The sequence below is a fragment of the Cetorhinus maximus genome, chromosome 4, assembly GCF_964194155.1.
Source record: "Cetorhinus maximus chromosome 4, sCetMax3.hap1.1, whole genome shotgun sequence".
NCBI classification, from domain to species: domain Eukaryota; kingdom Metazoa; phylum Chordata; class Chondrichthyes; order Lamniformes; family Cetorhinidae; genus Cetorhinus; species Cetorhinus maximus.
In genome coordinates this window covers 122,659,402-122,686,543 of record NC_135882.1, presented here as the reverse complement: position 1 = coordinate 122,686,543, position 27,142 = coordinate 122,659,402, and the positions used below count along the sequence as shown (strand labels likewise).

Here is a 27,142-nt window from a genome sequence, read left to right as displayed (position 1 = left end):
GAACTGGTGATAATGGATTTTATGATGATAAAGACGCCTTAGGGTCTACGTTCAAATAGTTGTTTGTTGTCTTAATCGTACAATGAGCAATTAAGAGCCTCTTTGTCAGCTTTGAAGAAATGGCTAAAAGGTAGCTTGAACTTCAGATGACACCTTATCTTGAAACAAAACTATGTAATCGTTTAATTGATTAACCGTATGTATAGGGCAGAACACCTGTATTAGAGGAAAACCTTTCTTTCCTGACATTATGGTAGGAAGTGTTATTAACATTTGTCCTTAATGGCTTTAGTGTCCGTGGGACTTGGGTTAACATATGTTGATGCGAACATTTACGTTGAGTTGTGTTATAGATAAGATGATGTAATATTGGCCAGGATTTTCCAGTCCCTAAAGCAGCAGGTGAAATGGTGGGTGGATGGGGGAAAAAACAGCTGGAGCTGAAAAATCGGTGTGAAATGACGGTGGGAATGTGTGCCCATCATGGTGGGTCATCATTCCTACCCGAGCCCAGCGTGAAGTCGTTTTGCATCCTGTTAATGGGATGCAGATGAAGCCCCAGCTGGAATTGACCCCCGCTGTCCAATTATCCATGCCGCCAGCGGGATATCACACCAGTCTGAAACACGCCTGGACCAACATTGCATGGACATGTCAGGAGTCACCTGGATGAAGGCCTGGGGCAGCTTGTGGAGAGTGGAAGAAGGAGGCTTCCAGTGACGGTGGACCCTGGAACAACATGTGCAACAGTGGATGGGTGGAGCATCTATCATGTGGATCTTTGCGCTGCTGGAGCTTTCAGGACATGGATTTTCATGGTGCTGGAGCTTTACCTCATTACCCTAGATCTAACAGCCTAAATGAATGAATGATTCACATGGTGAAATCCCTAATTCTCAAATGTAGACAGACCAAGCAAAATCTACATATTGCAGTGTTACACCTGAGAGCGACACTTCTAAGTGCAACTATTCTATCACTGGCAGATCTCATGTTTGGCAGACATGTGTATACCAATTTACCTACTCTTACCCATTCTATTCTTTCAGAAACTAGGCAGCAACTTCTAAAATTATAAAAGAAGGTGACTAATGTGCATGATAGAAATGAAGGCACGGAATTGCCAAGTTTACAGTTGGGACAATCAGTTAGCATCCCAGATTCCACAGAAGGTATGAGGCAACCAGCTGAGGTGACAAGGATTTATTCAGAACCAAGATCCTATTAAGTCATTACACACAAAGGTGCAATGGTGAGGTGTAACCAAGGACAAATTAGGACCATTTCAGCTCCGTACTGTCCTATTGCAACCAGGACAAGATCCCAAATGCAACCAGTAACAACATCCAAGAACGGCAATCCCACCTGTGAGCAATTAAAGAAACCTCCAGACAAGGTTACCATCACAAGATCTGGGTGTATCAGCAGATTACCCTTACACTTTAGAGACTCATAGATTCATCAATTCTATGCACTTATGTAATGTTAGCTAAACATGAATATGTATTGTAAATAGCTATACTTCTTTGGAAGGGGGGAAAGTGTCTTTAAAAGAAGGGTCGATGTTGTAATGTGCCTTTAAGGGATATCAACATCAAACATTAGAAGGGAAACGTGTCATGTGATCCAGTCTTAGTTTCACTTATGCTTTGAACAGAACACATGCACACACACAGCTCTGATGCCTTCAAGCTTTATACCTATGTGGAACTATTCTCATGTACCTAGTCTTAATTAATGAACCCACAACGTGTTTACCAAATCCCTTATGAGCGATTGATGCCTTGTGTCTTGTACAGTAAATGAACCCAAGGTATTTTATCATTATAATAATACAGCACCCACAGTGAAATAACTATAGAATAATATAGGGAACCTTGAAGTTCTTATGAGAAAAAATGTTGGCTTTTTATATGCGCACCATTTAAAATTATATCACAAACCATACAGATGATATTTATTTTGAGTTATAGGGCAGAATTTTCCCGTCGGCAATTTGGGGGCGGGGCCCGCTCGCCAACGGGAAAATGATGCAGGATGACGTTGGGAGGAACCCCCAATGTCATCCCGGTCCATTTAAATATTGAGGAAGGCGGGCAGACAACAAAATCAGCTGCCCGCCCGCCGACCTGTCAATGGCCAATTAAGGCCATTGACAGGGTAATTAAGCTTATTAAATGCCCTGCCCGTCCAACCTTAAGGCTGGCGGGCAGGCCAGGAGCCCCAGCGGGCTTCTGATAATACATGAAACCTCATCCACTGGCGGGATGAGGTTTCATGTCCATTTTTAAACATTTCAATAAAGTTTATGTGCTTCTTATTAACATGTTCCATCTCATGTGACAATGTCACATGAGGGGGACATGTTAATAATTTTAATATTTTTCTATTTTTAAAGATTTTTCTACTGTCAGTAATCTCCCTGAAACAGCACTTAGTCTCAGGGAGATGTGCGCTCTTTCGCGCGCATGTGCTAAAGAGCGCACTTTGACAGTTGGGGAATCCCTCCACCCCCCGCACAGGAAGTGCATAGCGCTTCCTGTCGGGCAGGCCACTGGGCGGGCCTTAATTGGCCCGCCCAATCAAAATGGCGGCGGGCCCCGTTTCGGTGGCGGAGTTCGGCTGCCCGCCCGCCGCTGAGCCGGTGGGGCCCACCCGCCCATCAAGGTTAAAATTCTGGCCATAATCTTTTCAGCAATGACAGCAATAGAGATTCCATATGTTATGCAACAGTATTTCAATGCTGATAAAGCTCTGAATTATCCAGCTGCTCCAAAGCAGTCTATACAGATTGTCTTCATACTTGAAGGTATGCATTTAGTGCAGCTATAAAGCTATGCACTGCAAGTGAGAATTTGTAAAATCTGTCTGATATTATTACAATGAAAGGTAACAAGTTAAGAATAATATTGACAATATGCAAATTGATTAAATCTGTTGATTCCCTTTAACCCTTTATAGTTCTAAAATTTGAGATGCTAGATCCTCCAAATACATATCTTTCTTTATTTTTAAATTTCCTTGTCAATGCTAAAGATGATACGGTGCAGTTTGAAATAAAGTGCTCCTAAAAATCAATATTATTTCATACAGCAAATTTCCAAACTTGTGTTTTTATATGAATCTACAGAACACAATTGTGTTTTTATATAAATCTTGAACCAATTCTTCAACACTCAAAAGTGGCATCATCAGGGGTGTTGTTCTAAGGTATGCCAATAGCTAATTTACCTTTATTAGTGTATCACTGCTTGAGATGCCAGATTTATTTGCAAATCCACATCCTCTGTTTCGTAGAAAAAGCATGAATATCTAGCACCACCACAGGTAGATGATTATTAAACTATGGTGTGAGCACTACTTAAAATAAGAATGAATCCATCTGAAAAAACTCAACTGAAAATATACCACGGACTCGCATTCCCTTCTCCCAGTCTGAACCACCCAAAGTGCGCTTTTCCAATGGAATCTGAAACCAATCATAATTTGCTAATTCAAATTATTTTAACTGTCCTGACACTTAGGAAGGTCCTTGGAAGAGAGTTGCACCCAAAAGTGGGCTAGGATTCTTTTCCCAAAAATGTACTTTATTCATAAAATTTATAAAAGTACCTTGCATGACCATTCAAAGTTAACAGTACATAAGTTGCAAACCAAATTATTTTCTTCCAGTACGAAATGCTACTCATTACAATTACAATTATAATTAATATTTATAATATTCATTACATGTCAAACTTGCAGCCCAAGGTGCTTTACTCCATTTCCATTCTCTCAGTGTACTATGGTGGCTTTTCCCCATTGAGCTTTTGCAGCGGCTGCAGCACGACTTAGTGCATCTCTCAGCACAGAGTCCTGGACCTTGGAATGTGTCAGTCTGCAACAATTGCTTGGGGAGAATTCTGCACTGGAAGACCAGCTAAGTTTGGGCAGATAAAGAGCATCTTTCACCAAGCTGATGGTCATCCAGCTGCAGTTGATGTCTATCTCGGTGTGTGTCCCTGGAAACAGCACGTAGAGCAGAATCTTGCTTCACAAAGCTGCTTGGCATGAACCTTGACAAAAGCTACTGCATCTCTTTCTGGACCATTTTTGCAAAGGCACCTTTCGGAAGGAGGTGGACAATGGTCCCTTCCCCACCACAGCCCTCTTGAGGGCAACTTGCAGAGTAAATGAGATGCTGGGTATGCAAAAAGGATGAGGATGCCAGCCAAGCTACATCTGTCACCTACTGTCACCTACTGGCAGGGGAACATGGAAGTTGGATGTGAAATTGTTGACTTCAGAAAACATCGAGGAACTCAAAAGGGATTACAAAGGTTGGAGAATCATAATCCTCACCTACAAGCAGAAGGGGAGAGGGAAGAAATCAGAAATTGCAGACCTATTTCACTGCTTGATGTGGACTACAAAAAGGTCATTTTCAATTGAGTCAAGTCTGCTTTGGAGTTAGTGATCTACCCTGACCAGGCCTGTGCTGTACCTGGCAGGAAGATCTCTGATAGCCTTGTATTGCTCAGGGATACAATTGTCATTTTTGCTGGACAGGGGTGTGGACACCTCCCTCATAAGCTTGGACCAGAAGAAGGCCTTTGACAGAATTTCACACACCCACATGATGGATGTGCTCTCCAAATTGGGGTTTGGGCTGGGGATCTGCAATTGGATGTAACTGCTGTACAGAAATATCAGCAGCGCAGTTTCAATCAATAGGTGGAGATCTGAAATTTTTCCAATCAATTTGGTGCCTGGGGGAAAGAGATGTGGTATACATTATAATTATTCAAAGTTAATTAAGAAAATAATTAAATTAAGCTAAATAAACAACATTAGAGGGTGCCTAAAGCAGCAAAGAGAGAGAGCTGGGAGTTTATAGATAAAATCTAACAGTGATGTCACAGCAGCCCCGTCAGTTGATTGGTTGGTAAGTGTAGGCCTTTCTGGACTCGGCACAGAGGAAACGATTGGTCAGTGACAGGTGAGATTGTATTATACCTTACTGTAACAAACACATTATATAAAGTTTGAGGTATGTGAGTGAAGCTCGGCCATGTGGAATGTGAATCCTGTGGGATGTGGAGAGTCGTGCAGGCACAAATGCCCTCAATGGCTACATCTGGAGGAAGTGTCACCAGCTGCAGAAACTTGAGCTTTGGTTTGCGGAACTCAAGGGGTGGCTGGAGTCACTGTGATGCATCCGCAAGGTTGAGGATTATGTGGATGGCATGTTTAGAGAGGTGGCCACACCCCAGCTAAGAAGTACAAATGCAGAGAGGGAACGGGTGACCGCCAGAGTATTTAAGAGAAACAGGCAGGTAGTGCAGGAATCCCCTGAGCCTTCCTCACTCTCTAACTGCTATTCCATTTTGAATACAGGTAAGCAGGATGGTCCCTCAGAGGACTGTAGCAAGAACGTTCGTGGCACCACGGGTGGCTGAGCTGCACAGGATGGGAGAAGGAAGAGTGGAAGTTCCATAGCAATGCAGCTGTAGATGTGACTCCAGAATGGTATGTTGCTTCCCTGGTGCCAAGTTCAAGATGTCAAGAGCAGCTGCAGGACATTCTTTTTGGGGAGGGTGAACAGCCAGAGGTTGTGGTCCACATTGGGACGAATAACATACGTGGAAAAGGGGTGAGGTCCTGAACTTAGATTTTAGGGAGTTAGGAAAGGAAATAAAAAGCAGGACCTCAAGATATTGAGAGGGGTTGAGGAAGTGAGAGACCTTGGTGTGCATGTCCACAAGTCCTTGAAGGTTGAAGGACAGTTGGACAAGGTGGTCAAGAAAGTATATGGAATGCTTTCCTTTATTGGGCGAGGTACTGAATACAAAAGCAGGGATGTAATGATGGAACTGTATAAAATGCTGGTTAGGCTTCAGCTGGAATTTTGTGTACAGTTCTGGTCACCACATTACGGGAAGGATATAATTTCTCTGGAGAGAGCAGAGGAGATTTACAAGAATGTTGCCAGTGTTTGAAAATTGCAGCTATGAGGAGAGATTGGATAGACTAATGTTATTTTCCTTAGAACAGAGGAGGCAGAGGAGTGACCTAATTGAGGTATAGAAAATTATGAGGGGCATAGATTGGGTAGACAGGAAAGATTTGTTTCCCTGAGCTGAGAGGTCAATTATCAGGGGGCATAGATTTAAGGTGATTAGTAGAAGTATTAGAGGGGACATGGGGAAAAATTTTTTCACCCAGAGGATGACGGACATCTGGAATTCACTGTCTAAATTGTGGCTGAGGCTGAAACGCTCAACTCGTTTAAAAGGTACCTGGATCTATGTTTGAAGTGCTGTAACCTGCAAGATTACAGACCAGGTGTTGGAAGGTGGGATTAAAATGAGCGGCTAGTTCGTTTTTTCTCTTTTTGGCCAATGTAGACATGATGGGTTGAATGGCCTCTTTCTGCACCATAACTTTTCCATGGTTCTATGGGCAGAATTTTACATCCCATGTGTGGGTGCATACGCCCAACTTGATTGGGCGTAAAATCACACAAGATGACGTTGGGTGAGCATCCCACTCGTGCGATATTTGACCAGGCGGGTGCGCGTTAAATTCAGAATCGACAATTAAGAGGGCAATTAAGCCCTTTAATAGCGCAAATGTCTCCGAATTTTTGTGGTTTGTCGGATGGTCGAATCGGCCAGACGAACTTTGCATTTTTCATCAAAACTCATCCAAAGATAGGATGAAATCTTTGATATGAAATAAAATAAAAATAAATATCTGTGGACAGCATGTTTATTAGGTATATTTTCAGGTGTTTGATTGTGATGCATGACATTTTTTGGCAGCTTTTTAAACCTTTATTTAATCATTTAAAGGTCTGCAGCTCCCAGACGCAGCTGTCTGCCTTTAGGGAGCTCACTCGCAGCGCTCACCCGCGCCCTCGGTGACACCAGCACCCGCCCTCTTCCTGCCCCCACCCCAGCAGCACTGAGCATTTCAACACGCGTTTCATGCTGGCTGGTCATTAATTGGCCAGCCAACATGAAAGTGCAGTCGAGGGCCGATCGCTGTGGGCAGTCCGTTTCCCGACCAGTCTCGGGCCTGCCGATCGCACGCGTGTGCCCGCCAAAGGTAAAATTCAGGCCTATGATTACTTTGCATCTGTTTTTACAAAGGGAGAAGATGCTACCCAGGCCAAGGTGAGAGAGGAGGTAACTAGCACACTAGAAGAATTTACAATTGAGAAGGAGGAGGTTTTAGAAAGGTTATCTTTACTTAAAATTGATAAGGTACCAGGACCAGATGAAATGCATCCAAGAGTACTGAGGGAAGTGAGAGTGGAAATTGCAGAGACACTAATGTAATCTTCCAGTTTTCCTCAGACACAGGGGTGGTGCCAGATGACTGGGGAATTGTGAATATTACACCCAAGTTCAAAAAGGAGGTGTAAGGATAAAGCCGGCACTACAGACTAGTCAGTTTGACTTCAGTGGTAGGGAAACTTCTGGAAACTATAGCTCAGGACAAAACCAATCGTCACTTAGACAAGTGCAGGATAATTAAGGAGAGCCAGCATGGATTCATTAAGGGAAAATCATGTTTAACTAACTTGCTGGAGATTTTTGAGGTGGTAACAGAGAAGGTTGATAAGAGCAATGCTGTAAATGTGGTGTCTATGGATTTTCAAAAAGCATTTGGTACAGTGCCACACAACAGACATGTGAGCAAAATTCTAGCTCATGGAATAAAAGGGAGAGTAGGCACTTGATAAGTAGGCACTTTCCTGTGTGACAGGAAACAAAGAGTAGTGGTTAATAGATGATTTTCAGATTGGAGGAAGGTTTGTAGTGGAGTTCCCCAAGGGTCACTGTTGGGACCTTTGCTCTTCCTATGTATATTAATGACCGAGACTATGATGTTCAGAGCATGATTTCAAAATTCAAAGATGAAATGAAGATTGGAAACATTGTCAACTGTGATGAGGACAGTCTTGAACTTCAAAAGGACCGAGACATGTTGGTGGATTGGGCAGACAAGTGGCAGATGAAGTTCAATGCAGAGAAATGAAAGGTGACTCATTTTGGAAGGAAGAATATGGAGCAACAGTATAAAATAAAGGGAAAAATTCTAAAAGATGTGCAGGAACAGAGGGACCTTGTTGTATATGTACCTAAGTCATTGAAGATGGCAGGGCATGTTGAGAGAGCAGTTAATAAATCATATAGTATCTTAGGCTTTATTAATAGGGGCATTGAGTAGAAGAATAAGTAGGTCATGTTGATCTTGTATAAGATACTAATTAGGCCTCATCTGGAATACAGGCCAGGATTTTTCCCTCGGCGATCTGGGGGCGGGGCCCGCTCGCCAAGGGGCAAATGACGCGGGATGACATTAGAAGGAATCCCCGACGTCATCCCGGGCCATTTAAATTTTTAGGAAGGCAGGCGGACAGCGAAATCAGCAGTCCGCCCGCCGACCTGTCAATGACCAATTGAGGCCATTGACAGGCTAGTTAAGATAATTAAATACCTGCCCGTCCAACCTTAAGGCTGGCGGGCAGGCCAGGAACCCCAGCGCGCTGCAGATTACTCATGAAACTTCATCCACTGACGGGATGAAGTTTCATGTCTATTTTGTAAAAATGTACTAAATTTTAAGTGTTCATTATTAACATGTCCATCCCATGTGACATTGTCACATGAGGGGAATATGTTAATAATTTTAATATTTTTCTATTTTTAGACTTTACTTACCTCACACCAATCTCCCTGAGACAGGACTTTGCCTCAGAGAGCAATGCGCTGCGCGAAAGAGCGCACTTTGACAGATGGGGATTCCCTCCCCGCCCCCCGCACAGGAAGCGCATAGCGCTTCCTGTCGGGCAGGTTGCTGGGCGGGCCTTAATTAGCCCGCCCACTCAAAATGGCGGCAGGCCCCATTTCGGTGGTGGGGGTCAGCCGTCCGCCCGTCACCGAGCAGGTGGGGTCCGCACGCCATCCGAGGGCAAAATTCTGCCCACTGTGTCCAGTTCTGGGCGCCATACTTGAGGAAGGATGTGAAGGCATTAGAGAGAGTACAGAGGAGATCCACAAGAATGATTACTGGGATGAAGAACTGTAGCTATGAGGATAGATTGGAGAGGTTGGGACAGTTTTCCTTGGAGAAAAGAAGGCTGAGATGTGACTTGATAGACATATTCAAGATTGTGAGAAGTATGGACAGGGTAAGTGGTTAATAATTGTTCCCACTCAAGGCAGCATCAAGAACCCGAGGTCATAGATTCAAAATAATTGGCAAAGGGATCAAAAGTGATGTGAAGAAAACATTTTTCACCCAGAGGATGGTTGGAGTCTGGAATGAACTTCCTGAGAGGGTGGTGCTGGTAGGTTTGATTGAATTAGTCAAAGGAAAATTGGATTGCGATCTGAAAAGAAAGAATGTGTGAGGTTATGGGGATACGATAGAGGAGTGGGACTAGGTAGAATGCTCTTTCAGAGACCCAGTGCAGACTCAACAGGCTGAATGGCCTCCTTCTGCACTGTAAAGTTTCTGTGATTCTGTTGCTGGCAGGTAGCATCCCCTCACCGCCACCCCTCCACCCACCCACCCCAACATTGATTTTGCAAAACAGACAATTAACAAATTACAGCAGACAATTCCATGCTGCTCCAAGATGTGACTCTGTTCTGGAGATGTCAATGGGCGCCATTTCTCTCCTTACTCGATGCCAGTTTCTTCCCGATGAGCATATTTCTGGCTGTAAAGGAAGTGTAAATGTGATGAATGCCTCCTAGCAGCTACCATGGAACCCATGGCAAGAGCTTGCATGTGGAGTCTTTCAAAATGGGGATGCTGTTGTGCTGCAGCTACTACACAGTTTTGGCTGACCAGGAAACCCTCCCACTATTACCACCTGTCTTAGGCATATCTGAAAGATTTACAGCTTGGCAATTAACCTGCTTGGCTACACCACAAATGCATGTTCTGTAACCATCAAGTCTTGGGGTGGGACTTAAACCCAGAGCTTTTGGCTCAAAGTTAGGGGTGCTACCCACTGTGCCACAAGACTTCCTAAGTTTTCTAAAAGGTTAAGACAGTTCTTACTGTATGGCCATGGGCCTCTGCGAGAAGTGGCTTGCCTCATTTTAGAACCATAAAGGTAACTTCTGATTATTGCTGAAAAAAGACACATGCTGTTGAAGCTTTTTGTCTTGCACTCATCAGGACAGACACAAGAATCCCAAATTTCAAAGGGAGCAACAATTTATACTGCATGAAAAAAAGTGCTGATTGGTTGACAAGTCGCCTCTGATTGGTTGAGACTTATCATGGAGAATGCACCGGGGAACTATTAACCATAAGCTTTTGTTTAATTCAAAGAAGGTGCAATGCCTGGACATGTCCCCTTAGCCTGCAGAGGGTAGGTTCCTGCTTATGAATACATGTAGCTTCTAGCAAGCATAAAGTGAGCCACACTGCAAGCTCAACCGATGACCTTAAATTGGGTTTTAGCGTAATTCTTCATTGACTCGGGATTGTTCAGCAAGTGTTGTCCAATTGCGGAATCACATCTAACATTAAAGATTACATTCTGGGTTTTGATAGCAGGAGCTGGTTGAGTACGGTCAGTGCTCTGCCTATTGTGAACAGCCAAAGGGACATGCTGTTTGATACAATCCACTGGTTGTTAAGGTGTAACTTCTGATTAAAGGAATTCACTCTTAAAGTCATGAACTTCACCACAGAGTAAAACATTGATAACATTGCAAACTGTTAAAAGCTACCACAGTGTTATATTTGATAAGATGATTTTATGCTTATAGCCCTAAACCATAATCAACTTAAATTTTGACAAAGTTAGCTCAACCTAAACTGTATTATAATCTTCAAACACACTTGGATGAATAATGAAATATTTGGCCACCATGAGATACATACTTTGCTACCAAGCTAGCTTTCTTAGAAATCAAAGAGGGCCAGATCTTACTTAGAAATTAACAGTTACACGCCTTTGGAATAAAGAGGGACAAACATACTTACAGTTGATGTACTACCCCCATATGTAAGGAATTTGTTGTGCAACCTCAGAAACAGTATAAATATTGAAAACACACTGGATTTTTAGATTTGCTGGATTCGCGTCAGCATCTCTCACAGTAAAGGTGGATGACTATTGGGGTGAGATGATAATAATTCTCCCTTTAACTGGGGCAGAGGCATCTTGCTAACTCCATAGTCTTCTACTCAGGTAATTAAGGTGAATGTTACTTTAATAATTGATGGATATCCTACTTAAATATTTCACTGTAACAATATTGGAATTTAAAACTTAGATTCTCAACTAGAAATAAGATTGTATTTTCTATTTTCTCCTCGAACTGTTAACATTGAGATTGGCTGTCTTGCATCTGTGAATTTCATGTTTGCTTCTTTAATAGACTTCAATGGGACTCAACTTATGAGCTCCCCAGTGTCGGATTGGGAGGGTACCCAAAGATGTGCTGAGTGTCCCCTTTGGAAGTTCAGAGGTAAGGTTTGTACACCAATTGCCCAGAACCACAAACTTCCCCTGAGCAATTGCCCTGCACTGGGAACGCCATGCAAAAAAGCGATTTAAATGGCAAACTTCGGATGGTTTGGAATGGGTTACACCAATAGTTACCCAGAAAATGTTAGAAGAATTAAAACCACTTCTCACTTCTGGGTAACTAATGTACAGACGCAGACCGACTCCCCATGGGACTCCCCCCACCCCTCTAGGGGACTCTACCCAACCCCCGACTACCACCCCATGGGATTCCCCCACCTCACCAACTTCCCAGGAGCCTTCCCCCATCCCTACTACCTCACTACTCCATCCATGGAGCTACCCCCACACCCCTGAACTGCCAGGAGTGTCCCCCAAAGCCCGACTACCCCCGCACAGGACGCCCCACCACCCCACCAGCGATCTCCCAGGACCTGCCCCCCCACGGGATTCCCCACACCTGTATGGGACTCCCTGCCTCCTCCTGACCCCCGGTGGATCCAAATCTCACCCCCATCTACCCGTCATGTTTTTTGTTTCAATGATGCACACAGGTTGTCGACATTGTAGCTGGGCTAACTTTATTGGTAACACATTTTCCTAGCATAAACACATATCTCTGCAGTAACTGAATTCTATCAAGACAGGTTCTGACATGTGCTAGTGTGCTATCTGACCCAGGTCAGGTGACTCCATCTCGTACAGAGTACCGTATAGTATCAAATATTGGAGTCACTACCACAAATCAACTATTATCATGACATTTCCCTTTTTTTAAAAAAAACAAAACTTTTATACAACTCAAATATACAAAGTCTCATCTATTTTTCTCACTTTGTGTTGATCAGTCTGTTTTGTCTTTTACTCATCTCTGTGTCTCTGTGTTTTTTTTCACAATTCTTCCATTGGATGTTCTGAATGATGACAGAGGTGATTTTGAAGAGCTCAGTTTGGAGGGAAATCTCCCCGAAAACTGGAGGAGGTTCCAGCAACAATTTGAGCTGTACCTCACATCAACAGGTAGTGATAAAAAAGACCCTGAGGCACAGTCTTCCATTTTTCTTCATGTAGCGGAGGAAGCAGCCCTCGAAGTCTATAACACATTTACGTTTGAAAGCAATGAGAAACAAAATGACTTGAAATAAATAATGGAAAAATTTGAAGCCAACTGCAGCCCTAAGAAAAACATCACATATGAAAGCTACCGATTTTTTTATGTGCACGCAAGGCATTGACAACATTAGTCAGCACATAACTGAGCTGAGAAAATGAGCTAAATCGTGTGAATTGGGGGAGCTTATAGAATCACCCATCCGAGATAGAATAATTTGTGGACTCGCAAATGACATTCCGAGATGGCGGCTTTTGAGAGAAATTGACCTCACACTGGAGAAAGCAATAAATATCTGCAGAGCGGCAGAGACAACAAAATACCCCAGGTTAAAGGGATGACAGAAGATGATAAGCCACACATGATCAAGCAGTTAGATGCAGTTAAACAGAAACAGCCCCGGGAAAGAACAAATAGACAGTCTGAATGTAAAGAAAAACAAAACTGCTATTAAAACATTTAAATGCAGCTGATGTAGAACAAAGCATTTACCATGTAGTTATCCAGCCTACAGAAAGCAGTGTAAGAACTGTGATAAATTAAATAATTTCGCTAAGATGTGTAAATCGAAGGAAGTACACACAATTGCAGGTGATGACACAGACACTGAAACTGAACTTTTCGTTGGTGCAGTAAGAACAAATTCCAAAGAAGATGAATGGAACATTGTTTTAAAAAGTTGCTGCAGCCTTTCAAAGGCTGTGAATCATGGCCAGTGAAAGGGCTCCCCAGAGAGCTGCTGGTGAGCAGGCCAGGCAGGAGGGTAGGGCAGGGGGGCCCGACCTCCCCAGAGGCCCAGTACTCACCCCCCACCACCTCCCAGGATCGACACCCTCCTCCCCCCGACGTTGAGGCTGACACCCTTCCCCCATCTCCCCCACCGCTGGCCTAACCTGATCCGAGCTGAGGCCCAACACACCCCGGCACTGAGGCCTGAACCACCCTGGGGTCCAACTCCCCCACAACTGCCCCCTACTCTCCGAGAACTGACCCCCACCCCACAGGCCTGACCGCTCCCCCATCCCGAAGCCTGACACCCTCCACCCACTAGGCCCGACCCGACCTGACCCGAGGCCCGACACACCTCCCCACCCCAAGGCCCAGCACCATTCCTCCAACCCTCAAGGCCCCCCCACCCACCTCCAGGCCTGAACTGACTACCCCCCACCACCAGTAGGCCTGGCCCGACCAAACTGACATGACCCCTCCCCACCTCTGACCTCCCCCACCAATTTCCGATTCTTCCCACCCCTGAAAATCCTATCCACATACCCTCAACACCTACTTTCTCCCTGGCCTATCAAGGACCTTAAAATTTCACTGGACCTTTAAACTTAACCTGGTTTATGCAGCTAGTGTCATAAAAAAGAGGGTGTGGCCTCCTTCCCTTCAACTCTGCTGCATGTCGACGCTGGGCCCCAGGGACGCTCTGCACTGCCTGGGTTTCGCTCAGCCTGAGTCAGAAGACTGGGTGAGATAGACTGGGAAAAAAATTAACATAAGTAATTGCACACAGAGTGGCAATCCGACACTGATTGCCCCTCCAAGGATGTTCAGACTGATTATATTTTAGAACTTACATTGTCTCACATAATCTTCTGTATGACTGACTTGTGAACCCATCTCTGTACACAGTTTGGTGGAGAGGTACATTAGTGAGGAGAGATTTTTGGACCCTCGAAATATCAAGGTTATATTAATCTGGCTGAAACTTGTTAAAAAGGCTATCTGGAGGACAGTAATATTCTCAGCTGCTTCCTTTCCTCTGGGGAGAGTTAGATCAGTCCTTCAGACCCATTCAGTTTCTTTAGGATCTGTGTTTCTCAGCCAGAAGTTGAGAAGTTGAGAGAGGAAGCAGACCCAATCCAGAATGGTCCCAAAAAGGACCTGGGATTACAATCGACACACCATGAAACCTGCCTCCTTTCCATGTCATGATCCTTTGCTGGGGCAGGTGAAACTTTTAGTTGCAGAATCCCAGCAGCCTCGCTCTTCTGGGTGGAAAGTATGGACAGAATTTTCTGCCTGTCGGGCGGGCGGGCGGGCCCGACCCAATCTCTGGTGGGTGGGGAGCTGATCCCCGCCGGAGAAGTGGGTCCCGCTGCCATTTTATGTGGGCAGGCCAATTAAGGCCCACCCAGTGTGATGTCCGGCGGGAAGCGCTATGCGCTTCCTGTGTGGGGGGGATTCCCCAAAAAGCGGGAGTGCACTCTTTCGCGCATGTGCACGAAAGAGCGCACATCTTCCTGAGGCAAAGTGCAGTCTCGGGGAGATCGCTTACACTTTTAAAAAGATTAAAAATAGAAAAAAAAAATTCCCAAACATGTCCCCCTCATGAGATGGGACATGTTCATAATCTACATACTAACTTTATTAAAATGTTTAAAACTCTGCATGAAACCTTATCCCGACGCTGGATGAGGTTTCATGTTTTATCTATTAGCCGCCGGGGCTCCTGGCCTGTCCGCCAACCTTAAGGTTGGACGGGCAGGTCCTTTAATTGTTTTAATGATCCTGTCAATGGCCTCAATTGGCCATTGACAGGTCGGTGGGCCGCAGCTGATTTTGCTGCGTCCCCACCTTCCTGAAAATTTAAATGGGGCGTGATGACGTCGGGGGTTCCGCCCGACCTCATCCCACATCATTTTACATGTCGTCGAGTGGGCCCCACCCTCTGCTCGCCGACAGAAAAATTCTGCCCTGTGGGTTCCCAGGTTCTGCTTGATTTGCCTCTTCTCTTTGACCTCCTAAACCCATTTCACTCCAGTTGCCACTGACCCTAAGGAAATTCAGAGCTAAACTACTGGAAGTACACAGCAAATGATCAACATTTGTAAATGGAAAAGTTAAGTTAACATTTTGGCTATTACCCTTGTTGAAATGTTAAACTATCTTTTTCCTTTATTGATACTGTTTGACCTGTAGTTTGTTTGCAGAATTTTGCATCTTGTTTTCAAGGTTATTCTTGAATGTCTCCTGTTATATGTAACCACTTTCATAGGTTTTCTGCAAATTCTCCCATGTAGAGCGATCATTTTAGTCACATTTCGTCATTAACATTAAAAATGTCACAGCAGTGCTGACAAAGTAGTATTCATTAGTATTGTTGGTAAAAATAAAACAAAATAAAACCCTTTTATTTACATCATGTATACCTGAATGATATTTCTCTTCTGTTGAGCAATATATCAATTTAGCAAACTGTTCCAAAATTTTGACTTGTTATTTATTCACCATGGTTTTGACAGAGGAAGGGTGAATGAGTAAAGAAGTAGGGATGTGAATGTGAGGCTAACAATGTGTAGTGCCATGACAGTGGGCAGTGTAGATTTGGTTCCCCAAGCTACTGCATTGTTAATTTTAAGACAAAGTGAAACCAGAGGAACACTCCTCCACATGCCCTTATACACTTATCAGCCCACTTTTGAAAGACATTTGAAGAGGCTATGAGCTTTTTTCTTGGCTGCTGAAAATGATTGGCCTCAGAAGACAAGTAGAATCAAAGAGAAAACAGAGGAACCTTCTGCTCTCTCAAATATGACCTTTTACCTTGTATGTATGTGGAACTGTATTCTTTTAAAGTTATTCTTTTAAAGGAAAATAACAAGCAGTAATTACAAAATAGCAGCAATGCAGATTCTAAGACTCACCTTTCCTGACGTGTCTGCTCCTCTGTGGTTTCCATTGCACATTCCAAGGAATTCTGCAAAGACTGAAGCTGGTTCACTGTTTCTTTCAACAGAAAGCGAGTCACAAATTGTTCCAGATTACACGAATCCTGGTAATCCTGCAGAAGTAATTTAATTCAATTAAAATAAAATTAATTAAATAAATCTGGAATAAAAGAGGAACTTCAACCTACATTACCAAGAGTGGCTTTGTAGCACCACTATAGCTCGAGCTGGCTGAGTTCTGCTGTAGATGGTGAGAAAGCTGAAAGGAGAGAAAAACCTACTTGACCTCATTCTCAGAAACCTACTTGTCACAGATATTTCTGCCCATGACAATATTGATAGGAGTGACCACCTCACAGTCCTTGTGGAGACAAAGTCCCATCTTCACGCATCATGTTGTGCGGCACTACCGCTGTACTAAATTGGAAAGATTCAGGTCGAATCTGGTAGCTCAAAACTGGGAGTCCATGAGGCACTATGGGCCATCAGCAGAAGCAGAGTTCCAGAATAATCTCCAACATTATGGCCTGGCATATCCCTCAACCTACTATTACTATCAATCTAGAGGGCCAACCCTGGTTCAGAGGGGACTGTCAGAGAACATGCCAGGAACAGCAGCAGACATACCTAAAAATGAGGTGCCAACCTGGGGAAGACACAAAACAGGACCACATGCTTGCTAAACAATGGAAGGAGCACGGTACAGACAGTACTAAGCAATTCCATAACCAATGAACTATCAAAGTTCTGTAGTCACATCCAGTTGTGAATGGCGGTGGACAATTAAAAAAACCAACGGGGGGGAAGTTGCATGATATTCCCCTTTCTCAATCGTGGGGGAACCCAGCATGTTGGTGCCAAAGACAAGACCAAAGCATCTAAAACAATCTTCAGCCAGAAATACTGAAAGGATGATCCACCTCAGCCTCCCCTTGAAGTTCCCAGCATCACAGATGCCAGACTTCAACTAATATCAAGAAATAGCTAAATGCATTGGATGCAACAAATCCTGTAGACCCTGACAACATCCTTGCTATAGTGCTGAAGACTTGCGCTCCAGAACTAGCCACATCCCTAGCCAAAATGTTCCATCACAACTACAACACTGGCATCTACATGGCAATGTGGAAAATTGTCCAGGTATGCACTATTCACAAAAAGCAGGACAAATCCAATCTGGCCAATTACCGCCGATTAGTCTCTCTCAATCGTCAACAAAGTGAAGGAAGGTCTTGTTGACAAGGCTATCATGCAGCACTTACTCACCAATAATCTGCTCAATGATGTTCATTTTGAGTTCTGCCAGGACCACTTAGCTCCAGACAGCCTTGGTCCAAACTTGGATAAAGAAACTGAGGTGAGGTGAGAATTGACATCCAGGCAGGATTTGACTGAGTTTTGAATCAAGGACTACAGTGGCTCAAGAATGCACCTCACCACCACGTTGGATAATAAATGCTAGCCTCACCAGCACTGCCAACATCCCATGAATGAATATATTTTTTTAAATAGTACACAGTGGCTAAAGCAGCAGGGCAGGTCCTAATCATACTGAAATAAAGCAATCGCGCTGGAAGTTTGGTTGAAGAAACTGTTTACAGAGTGAATTGAATGTTGTAGTATTGTTAATGTAATTTGAGAGTTGATTTAATTGAAACATATAAAATTTTTAGGGACTTGACGGGGTAGATGCTGATAAAAAAGGCTGTTTTTTTCACCAAAGTTGGGGGAAACATACCACGTCCCCCCACTTTTTGCCTCCCCGCCTGGCTTGCAAAACCCGCCTCCTACCCCTCGCCCTGTCTCGGGTGTCTATGTCTGGGGAATTAGAACATAGAGGGTGGAATTGAATCCAGGTGATGGGGTACTTGCTTACCAGCTGGAGAGCTGGCAAGAGCCACTTCTTTTTTTGAGAAGGCCTGCCGAATTAAGTGCCCATCAGGCACTTAACTGACGAGTGGCTGGTGTTTCCCAGGATTTAGGACTCCGGGAGACAGGAACCTCACTTCCGAGAGCTGCCAGCCACTCAGAGACTGATAAATCTCCATTGCCCGTCAGAGCAACTGGAAGCCATGGCAGCTGCTGGCAAAGCGCCCACCAGAGGCCTAGAATCACTGGGGGACCTAGGCCAGAGATGAATGCGGGTTGGATAGGGGTCATGGGGAGGGGGATCACTGGCCAGGGCAACAGATTTGGAGGAAATGATAGGGCGGTGGATCTCAGCTGGCCCTCCTTCCCGATTCCAGATCCCTTGATCAGCTATTGAGTGCTTTTGAATGATGGCTGCTCCCTGAGAGTCCCCTGCCTACCATTAGTTGAATACCAGCAGCAGCCAGATGAGGGCCTTAAGTGGGCATTAATTGCCAAACTTATTGGGCGGAAGCAGGATAGTGGCGGGGTAACCAGTCTGCATCCTCCTGTCTGATGAAATGCTCACCCTCCTCCAAACTCTCTGCCGAGGGAGGGGAGTATTAAATCCTGCCCAGAGTCACACAGCTGGATTTTACGGCCCACTGCTGGGAGTGTTTTCAGCAGGGGATTCACATAAAATATAATGGTCCAGTGACCCATGAACTTACTGCCCACCCCTGACCCAGTCCCCATAATACGGAGGTTAGTTAGGTGCTCATTAGCCCATCTGCTTTAAAGCCTATTGAGGCCCTTAAGTGGCCAATTAGTAGCCACTGAAGGACCTCAATCTGCCTCTACTGTCATAATACTCTGGGCAGTGGAAGGTGGGAAGGCTGTTTTTTTCACCAAAGTTGCGGGAAACATACCACGCCCCAACTTTGTGCCTCCCCGCCTGGCCTGCAAAACCCGCCTCCTGCCCCTCGCCCTGTCTCCGGTGTCTATGATAATTCTTCATGGAGATGCTTACAGTCCCAGCAGCGCAGTCTACTATGTTCTGGCTCTTTCTGGGGCTGCAAAAGCTGCAGGCCTACTGGATTGTCTGGCATCTATTGAGGGTGGGGCTTCTTTACACAAAGGGGTGAAAGTCCCACTCTTTGCTTGTTAAGGCCGCCCTCAGCATGCTATTGTTGCAGGGCAGCCTTATTTAAAGTTGGTCGGTTTGGGATCAACTTTTCTAACAGGGAGGCGAGCAATGCGCAGCCCCCCACCCCCAACACCGCACCATAAAATTTAGCCCACAGTCTCAGAATAAGGGTAGGCCATTTAGTTCTATAATGAGAAGAAATTTCTTTCACTCAAAGGCTTGTGAACCTTTGGAATTCTCTACCCCAGGGAGCTGTAGATGCTCAGTGAATGAGTATATTCAAGAAAGAGTTCAATGGCATTCAAGGAATTTGGTGATATTGCAGGAAGGTGGGGTTGAGGTAAAAGATCAGCCATAATCTTGTTAAATAGCAGAGCAGGCTCGAAAGGCCAAAAGCCTCCTCTTCTTATATTTTTAATTTGAGTTCAGTTGTTCGATTAGTCTGAATCACTACTGTCCAAAGGACAGGAGGGTTGGGGTTCTTTCGTGGCTTAGAAACTGGCTTCTCATCTCTGGGACTAGTTGTGACTTTAAATTCACCTTAGCTAATGACAGACCATTTTGCCAAAGTTCTGATAATCAGGTAAGCAGAATTTTGAAAAGATTTCCAAATGCTGTTAGGATGAAAATATGCCAGTTGTGTAATATGATATGCACAGGACCCTAAGCATCATTGATTTATTTATTTTGAGCACAGCTTGTTTAATATTACTGAGCCAAATGCATTTTTGTTTCCTTTCATGTTACTAGATTTCCAGAGAAATATGACACTTTCACTTGAACTTGATGGTGTCTTATTTGGATTCTTTGATTACATCAGCAATTTTTTTGAACATGGTTTCAATTTTACTTCACAAATAATCATAAAGTTAGAAGAATAAATAACTTTGTATTTGCATAGCATCTTCAATATAAATGTCTCATGGCCTTTGCAGAGGCAAAAATGGAGACCAAGGAGGAAGAAAAATTAGGGCAGTGAGTGAAAGTGTGATCAAAGAGGAAGACTTGGAGGTGGCTTTCAAAGGTGGGGCAATAGGTTTCAAGGCATAAAGGTTTAGGGAGAAAATTCTGGTAAGATAATGACTGAATTAAATTTCTTCTTCAAGTTTTCAATCAAACCTATTTGCATATCACCAAAGGTAGAATGTTCCTTAAACCTATGAAATCAGACTATGTTTTTGAGCATAATTATTTATTGATTTTTTTTCTTGCATTAACAAATATTTCTTGAAATATTTAAGATGGATAACCTGATACAGTTTTATTAATACAGCTGAAATTAGTTTGATCATAAAAATAAGCAATTTTGTAAGAGTATCTAGTTCACCACCCATGAGTAACATGATTTTGAATAACTGAAAATGACTTAAAAACTGTACAGAAATACTTACTAGTGATATTGCTATACAATAGTCAGTTTTCTTTTTGGTAAATTCTATAATATTTCGACTTTTAAAAGCTTTTGAAATGTGGTTATTAGTGTCTTTGCACGTAAAAAAACCTTTAATTTTAAGGGCCCCCTTGAAGGCCCACAAATTGAGACAATTAGCAAGAACACGCTCTAGTGGTTAATTTATTTGGGGGGCATGTCCAATGCTGTGAGTTGGGCAGGGCACCAGAGGGTTCTCTTTCAAACCAATGCAAAATTTCCTAGAATCTCAATTTGCACCGGACATAATTTGTGCTCGAAATCCTCAATCTTTTGTGCTGGGTTGACTGATTTTAGTTGAATTGCACTGGAAAAAGCAATGTAAGGCTAGTGAAAACTCTATCCATTTTTTTCAAATTTCCACACTTGCAGTTTTATTCTTCTTACCTCTTGTGATCCACTTAGTGTTGAGGAAATCACATAAATGTAAAAGTGTCTATATTAAATTGATCCTTCTGTTATTTCTCAGAGGGGCAGCAAAGCTCCATTGTTTAATCACATTTCTTCCTAAACAGATGTACAGTTTGAAGAAAAGCTTGGAGTAAATCATGTGCTGACAATTAAAGATCCCCTGTTCAATCAAGGAGCCTCTTTGAATATCTTGAGTTATTGTTTTCAGTGATAACAGCAGCTCATACTTCAGTCACCACTGCAGTACACAGACATGAATATGTCAGATAATCTAATGGCAGAACACTTATTCATCACACAAATGTAATCATGAATAATAATTAGATGAAACAGATTGTAAAGAATGAAGTCTTAATACAAAATGTTGGCTGTGAAATTCAGCTTCTTAGTCGCTTTTTTTTGGTGCTATAAATGCCATTTTGCCTCCAAAATGGTGTTGGCGCAAATGTACACTTCTGGTGCAAATCTTGCCAGGTGGCGTTTTAGTAAAGGCATTAGCATGTGCTCAGGGAATGCCACCAAAAGCATGCAGAATGGGAGATCATGATTGTCAATCGAAATGTAACACTGATTTGACAGCAGTGTTACCATTTTGGAGCTCAATTCTACAACAAAGCTCCCTGTCTTAATCTCACACAACTGAATATAGCTTCAGGAGCAGGAAGGATTCCAATCAATGCTATTTAAAGGGAGCATCAAGTATTTTCAGATTAGTTGCTGAATGATTTCTACTTTCTTGCTGCAATTGTAGAATTGTTTGGTGGTTTCCTTGTGTTTTTTGATTTGTTAAAGTCGACAGGGAGTGGCGTGGCACACACTGACAGACTTTGTCTTAGTTTTAATAATTCTGCACAAACACTTCCTCCCAGACATGGGTGCAGTAGTGGGCATTTCACTTGGAGTATGGCATGACAGGGAAAATGAACAGAGGCCACATCGAGCAAGACAAGCTACTGAAAGAGGAGGAGGAGGAGAATAGGGATTCTTAGCAGGTGGCCATATACATCCAGGTGTTCAGGGAACAATTCTCCTAACTGAACCTCAGCGTGGAGCAGTGTGTGAGACATCCATGCTTCAGTAAGAAGGCACTCACTGAAATTTGCCAAACGCAACCACAGCAGCAATCTCAGAGCAGGGAAAGGATAGCATTATCAGTGGCTGTGATGTTGACTGTAACCATGAACTTCTATGTATTGAAAACAGAAAGTGCTGAAAATACTTAGCAAGTCAGGTGGCATTTGTGGAGAGAAGAACAGAATTATGGGGGTTGAGTTTATAGTCTGAAATTATTGAACTGAACGTTGAGCCCAGAAGTCTATAAAGTGCCTAATCAAAAGATGAGGTACTATTCCTCAAGCTGATATTGAGTTTCACTAGAACAGTGCAGCAGGCCAAAGTCAACTCTGTCACCCATTTTTGTTTCTTTTGCTTTGTATGTTTCATTGGCACATCTACTCCAGGCAAATATTTTGTTGTTTTGGCTGGAATTTTCCGTCCCTGTTGGCGTCGGGCATCATGACGAGTGTACATTATGGCAGGAAGACCAAAAGTCGGTTCCACACTGTCGTGAAACCAGTTTACGATCGTCCGTTCCACCCAACAATGGTGGGCCACCTTTAACACCGCCACACATCAGGAATGTTATTTTAATACATCTGTATTTAATTATAAGCCCCGTTCACTGGAATCATCCCCTCAGCATTATGCAGGAGGAGGACTCACGAGGCCTGTAAATGAAGCTGAAAGACACCATTACACATTATTCAGTTAAAGTGAATATATTTCCAGATTCTAAAGTGACAAAATGTGTTCACTCGTGCAACCACTCATGAACAGAAATTCTTAACATTTCTCGGCCTATCACTCCTTCTAGGTGCTGCTTTGACAGGTTGTCTCCACCCTCATGGGGGGGTGGAGGCAACCTGTACAATGGTTGGTCCCGTTTTCTTTGCTGACTTCTGCATAGGTCCTCTGGGGAGCCAAGGCCTTGAGGGTCCCGGCTTGCTTTGGCTGTCCTCCTGTGGGCCAGCTACTCCCTCTGTGGTGACAGAGGACAAGGTTGAGAGGGTCACAGGCAAAGGTGACTCGGAGGGAGAGGACTGCCTCTGAAATTACTGAGTGATTGACCCAGGGGTATCCGGCTGCTGCTCCTCCACCCTTTGGGTGCCTGAGGATCCTGGCCTGACTCCTTGCAGGGAAGGAGCACCTGAATGGACATCAAAGTGCCCCGTTTCCCTCTTGTGTTACCACTGCAGGAGCTCATCCATGATGTGGTACAGGAACGTCATGTGGGTGTTCACCACCGACTTCACCATCGCCACAGGCACCGTCCACGTCCTCAGTAGTCAGTGCGATGGCATGCTCCTCAAAGTGAGTGAGGACTCGAATGTGGGCCATTCCACCCGTGGTCTTGGACCTCTCCTTGTTGTTGTCAGCCAGATTCTCCTGCATGAAAACAGTTGGAGAGAGTGTGAGCAGGGCGCATGGCACTGTGTGGAATGTTTGTGTGGTGAGTGGATCCATGGACGTGATAAGGATGTGAGTTCCAGGGGATATGAGCCTGATGGAGATGTGAGGTTGTGTGTGAGAGTTAGTGGTCTTGTCCCTTGAGGTGTAAGATCCCGATGGATGTGTGATGGGTTTATGAGTGTGTGAGTTGTGAGTGATGAGACCATTCATCCTCTTCCTTCACTGGGTGGCTGTCCTTTTTTGCAGAGCATTGGCACTGACCACTGCTGCCACCGTCTCCCATACTGGATTGGGGATCTTGCTTGCTAGTCTTTAGGACTTTGCGGTGGGCCTCCACTGCTTCCAATAGGTACTCAAGAGTGGGGGCAGCATGTTTCCTCCCTTTGGCAACCGTCAGGTTCCAGCAGCTTCCTACCCTTTGGAGAGTGCTAGCTCTGTGCAGGCACGCCTTGTAAATATAGCGCTCGGTTTACTGAAGGCCTGAGGTGACAGCGGGGTGGGCAAAGCACATGCTGCCGTGCCAGCAACCCAGCGTATTTCCTGGGAATGCATAATTAATAAGGCGGGAATGGGACAATACGGTGTGAAAAGCTGCCATTGTGTCCAGTGGGTAAAATGTTTCTTTTGTTTCTCTATCATCATTCCCTTTGGCCTTTTTTAAATTCATCATAAGCTTGTTATGGACAAAGAAATAGACAAGTTGCAAAAAATTGTTTTGGATTGGAGAAGAGCGGATTTTAGTAAAATAAGGCAGGATCTAGCCAAGGTAGACTGGGAGCAGCTACTTGTGGGGAAATCTACAGAAGAGCAGCAGGGGGCATTCAAAAAGGAAATGGGGAAGGTACAGGCTCAACATGTTCCCTCTAGCGTGATAGGAAGGAGTGACAAGCCCAGAGGACCATGGATGACCAGAGATATTCAGGATACAATGAGAAGGATAAGAGAGGCTTTTAGCAGGTACAAGGGGAGCAAATCAGCGGAGGCATTAGTGGAGTACAGAAAGTGCAGGGTGGAGCTTAAGAAAGCAATTAGGAGAGCAAAGAGGGGATATGAGAAAGCTCTGGCTGGTAAAAGTAGGGAAAATCCCAAAATATTTTATAAGTATATCAATGGGAAGAGGATAACCAGGGAAAGAGTACGGCCCATTAGGAACCAAGGGGGCAATCTATGGGTGGAGCCAGAGGACATCGGCTGAGTGTTGAACGAATGCTTCACATCCGTCTTCACTCAAGAGAATGCAAATGAAGGCATGGAACTCGGGGAGAGGGACTGCGAGGTTCTTGAGCAAATTGATATAGGGAGTGACAAAGTATTGGAGGTGTTGGCAAGCTTAAAAGTGGACAAACCTCCAGGTCCGGATGATTTGTGTCCCAGACTGCTGAGGGAGGCAAGGGAGGAGATCGTAGGGGCTCTGACCCAAATTTTTAATCCCTCTATGGAAACGGGGGAGGTGCCAGAGGACTGGAGAACAGCTAATGTGGTTCCGCTATTTAAGAAAGGTTGTAGAGATAAGCCAGGGAACTACAGACCAGAGAGTTTCACGTCAGTGGTAGGGAAACTATTGGAGAAAATTCTGAAGGAGGGGTAAGTTTTGATCAGGGATAGTCAGCATGGCTTTGTCAGAGGGAGGTCATGCCTAACAAATTTGATTGAATTTTTTGAGGAGGTGGCCAGGTGTGTAGATGAGGGTAGTGCAGTTGATGTAGTTTATATGGATTTCAAGGTCCCACATGGGAGACTTATAAAGAAGGCAAATGCACATGGAATACTGGGTAATTTGATAAAGTGGACTCAAAATTGGCTTAGTTGTAGGAGACAGAGGGTGATGACAGAAGGCTGCTTTAGTGACTGGAAGCCCGTGTCCAGTGGCGTACCACATGGATCTGTGCTGGGTCCCCTATTATTCGTCATTTATATAAATGACATAGATGACTATGTGGGAGGCAGGATTAGTAAGTTTGCGGATGACACAAAGATTGGCTGGGTGGTTTGAGAGGTTGAGTGTCTTGGGCTACAGGAAGATATAGACGGGATGGTCAAATGGGCAGATAAGTGGCAGATGGAATTTAACCCTTGAACAGCATGACACTAGGAAGTTCTGAGGAACAAAGGGACCTTGGCGTGTGTGTCCATAGATCTCTGAAGGCGGAGGGGCATGTTAGTGGGGTAGTGAAAAAGGCAAAAGGGACACTTGCCTTTATCAATTGAGGCATAGATTACAAAAGTAAGGAGGTCATGTTGGAATTGTATAGAACATTGGTGTGGCCACAGCTGGAGTACTGTGTGCAGTTCTGGTCACCACATTATAGGAAGGATATGATTGCACTGGAGGGGGTGCAGAGGAGATTCACCAGGATGTTGCCTGGGATGAAACATTTAAGTTATGAAGAGAGGCTGGATAGACTTGGGTTGTTTTCATTGGAGCAGAGAAGACTGAGGGGCAATCTGATCGAGGTGTACAAGATTATGAGGGGCATGGACAGGGTGGATAGGGAGCAGCTGCTCCCCTTACTTGAAGGTTCAGTCACAAGGGGACACAAGTTCAAGGTGAGGGGCAGGAGGTTTAGGGGGTATGTGAGGAAAAACTTTTTTACCCAGAGGGTGGTGATGGTCTGGAATGCACTGCCTGGGAGGGTGGTGGAGGTGGATTGCCTCACATCCTTTAAAAAGTACCTGGATAAGCACTTGGCACGTCATAACATTCAAGGCTATGGGCCAAGTGCTGGTAAATGGGATTAGGTAGGTAGGTCAGGTGTTTCTCATGTGTTGGTGCAGACTCGATGGGCTGAAGGGCCTCTTCTGCACTGTGAGATTCTGTGATCTGGGGGACATGGGTTTCGATGGCTCAGCCACCATTTATTGCCCATCCCTAATTGCGCTTGAGAAGGTAAGATGAACTCTACTGTCATTCAGTCTCTCCTGTCTTCCACTCTATCATAGACCTTTTTTTGCTGTCTCATCTACCCTTGCACAAAACCTATTACATCTCTAACTTTTCCCAGTTCTGATGGAAGATCTGAAACATTAACTCTGTTTCACTTTCCATAGATACTGCCTGGTCTGCTGAGTATTTCCAGCACTTTTTGCTTTCAGTTCAGATTTCCAACATCAGCAGTATTCTGCTTTTCGATGAATTTTTATGTACCTGACCCTTTGAAGAATGGAGCAAGTGATATTTGCAACATCTCACAGTTTACAGTTCCCTGTTACATAGGGGAGGCCACTGATGTTCTGTATTTCAAGAGAGCTGAATACATTTCATTCTCTCTTGCCAAAGAGAAGCAGGTGGAGTGAGGATTGCAGACTTCCCCATTATGCAAGGTGCCATTGACTCCATGCTCATTACTTTGTGGGTGCTGCATGTCAACTCTGGGATGTACAACAACTGAAAGGAACTCTACTCCCGCAGAGTCCAGTTGCTGTGCAAGCAGATGCAACGTATTATGCAGGTCAATGCCTGGTATCTTAGCAGCGGTAATGATACCAATGAGCCATCATGACAAACCAGAGGTGACTACTGAGTGACACGCGCTATTGGTTGACCAAATGGCTCATGACTCTCAAGTGC

The 27,142-nt window shown here is 44.3% G+C and overlaps 1 protein-coding gene across 1 annotated transcript in view; it reads right to left on the bottom strand.

Annotated features, from left to right (window-relative positions):
- Positions 1-27,142, bottom strand: part of necab1 (N-terminal EF-hand calcium binding protein 1) — a 326,564-nt gene that overhangs the window by 136,349 nt on the left and 163,073 nt on the right. The window contains exon 6 of the mRNA XM_078541237.1: positions 16,247-16,383. Within this exon, the coding sequence (XP_078397363.1) occupies positions 16,247-16,383 (137 nt within the window). The remainder of the gene's footprint in view (positions 1-16,246; positions 16,384-27,142) is intronic.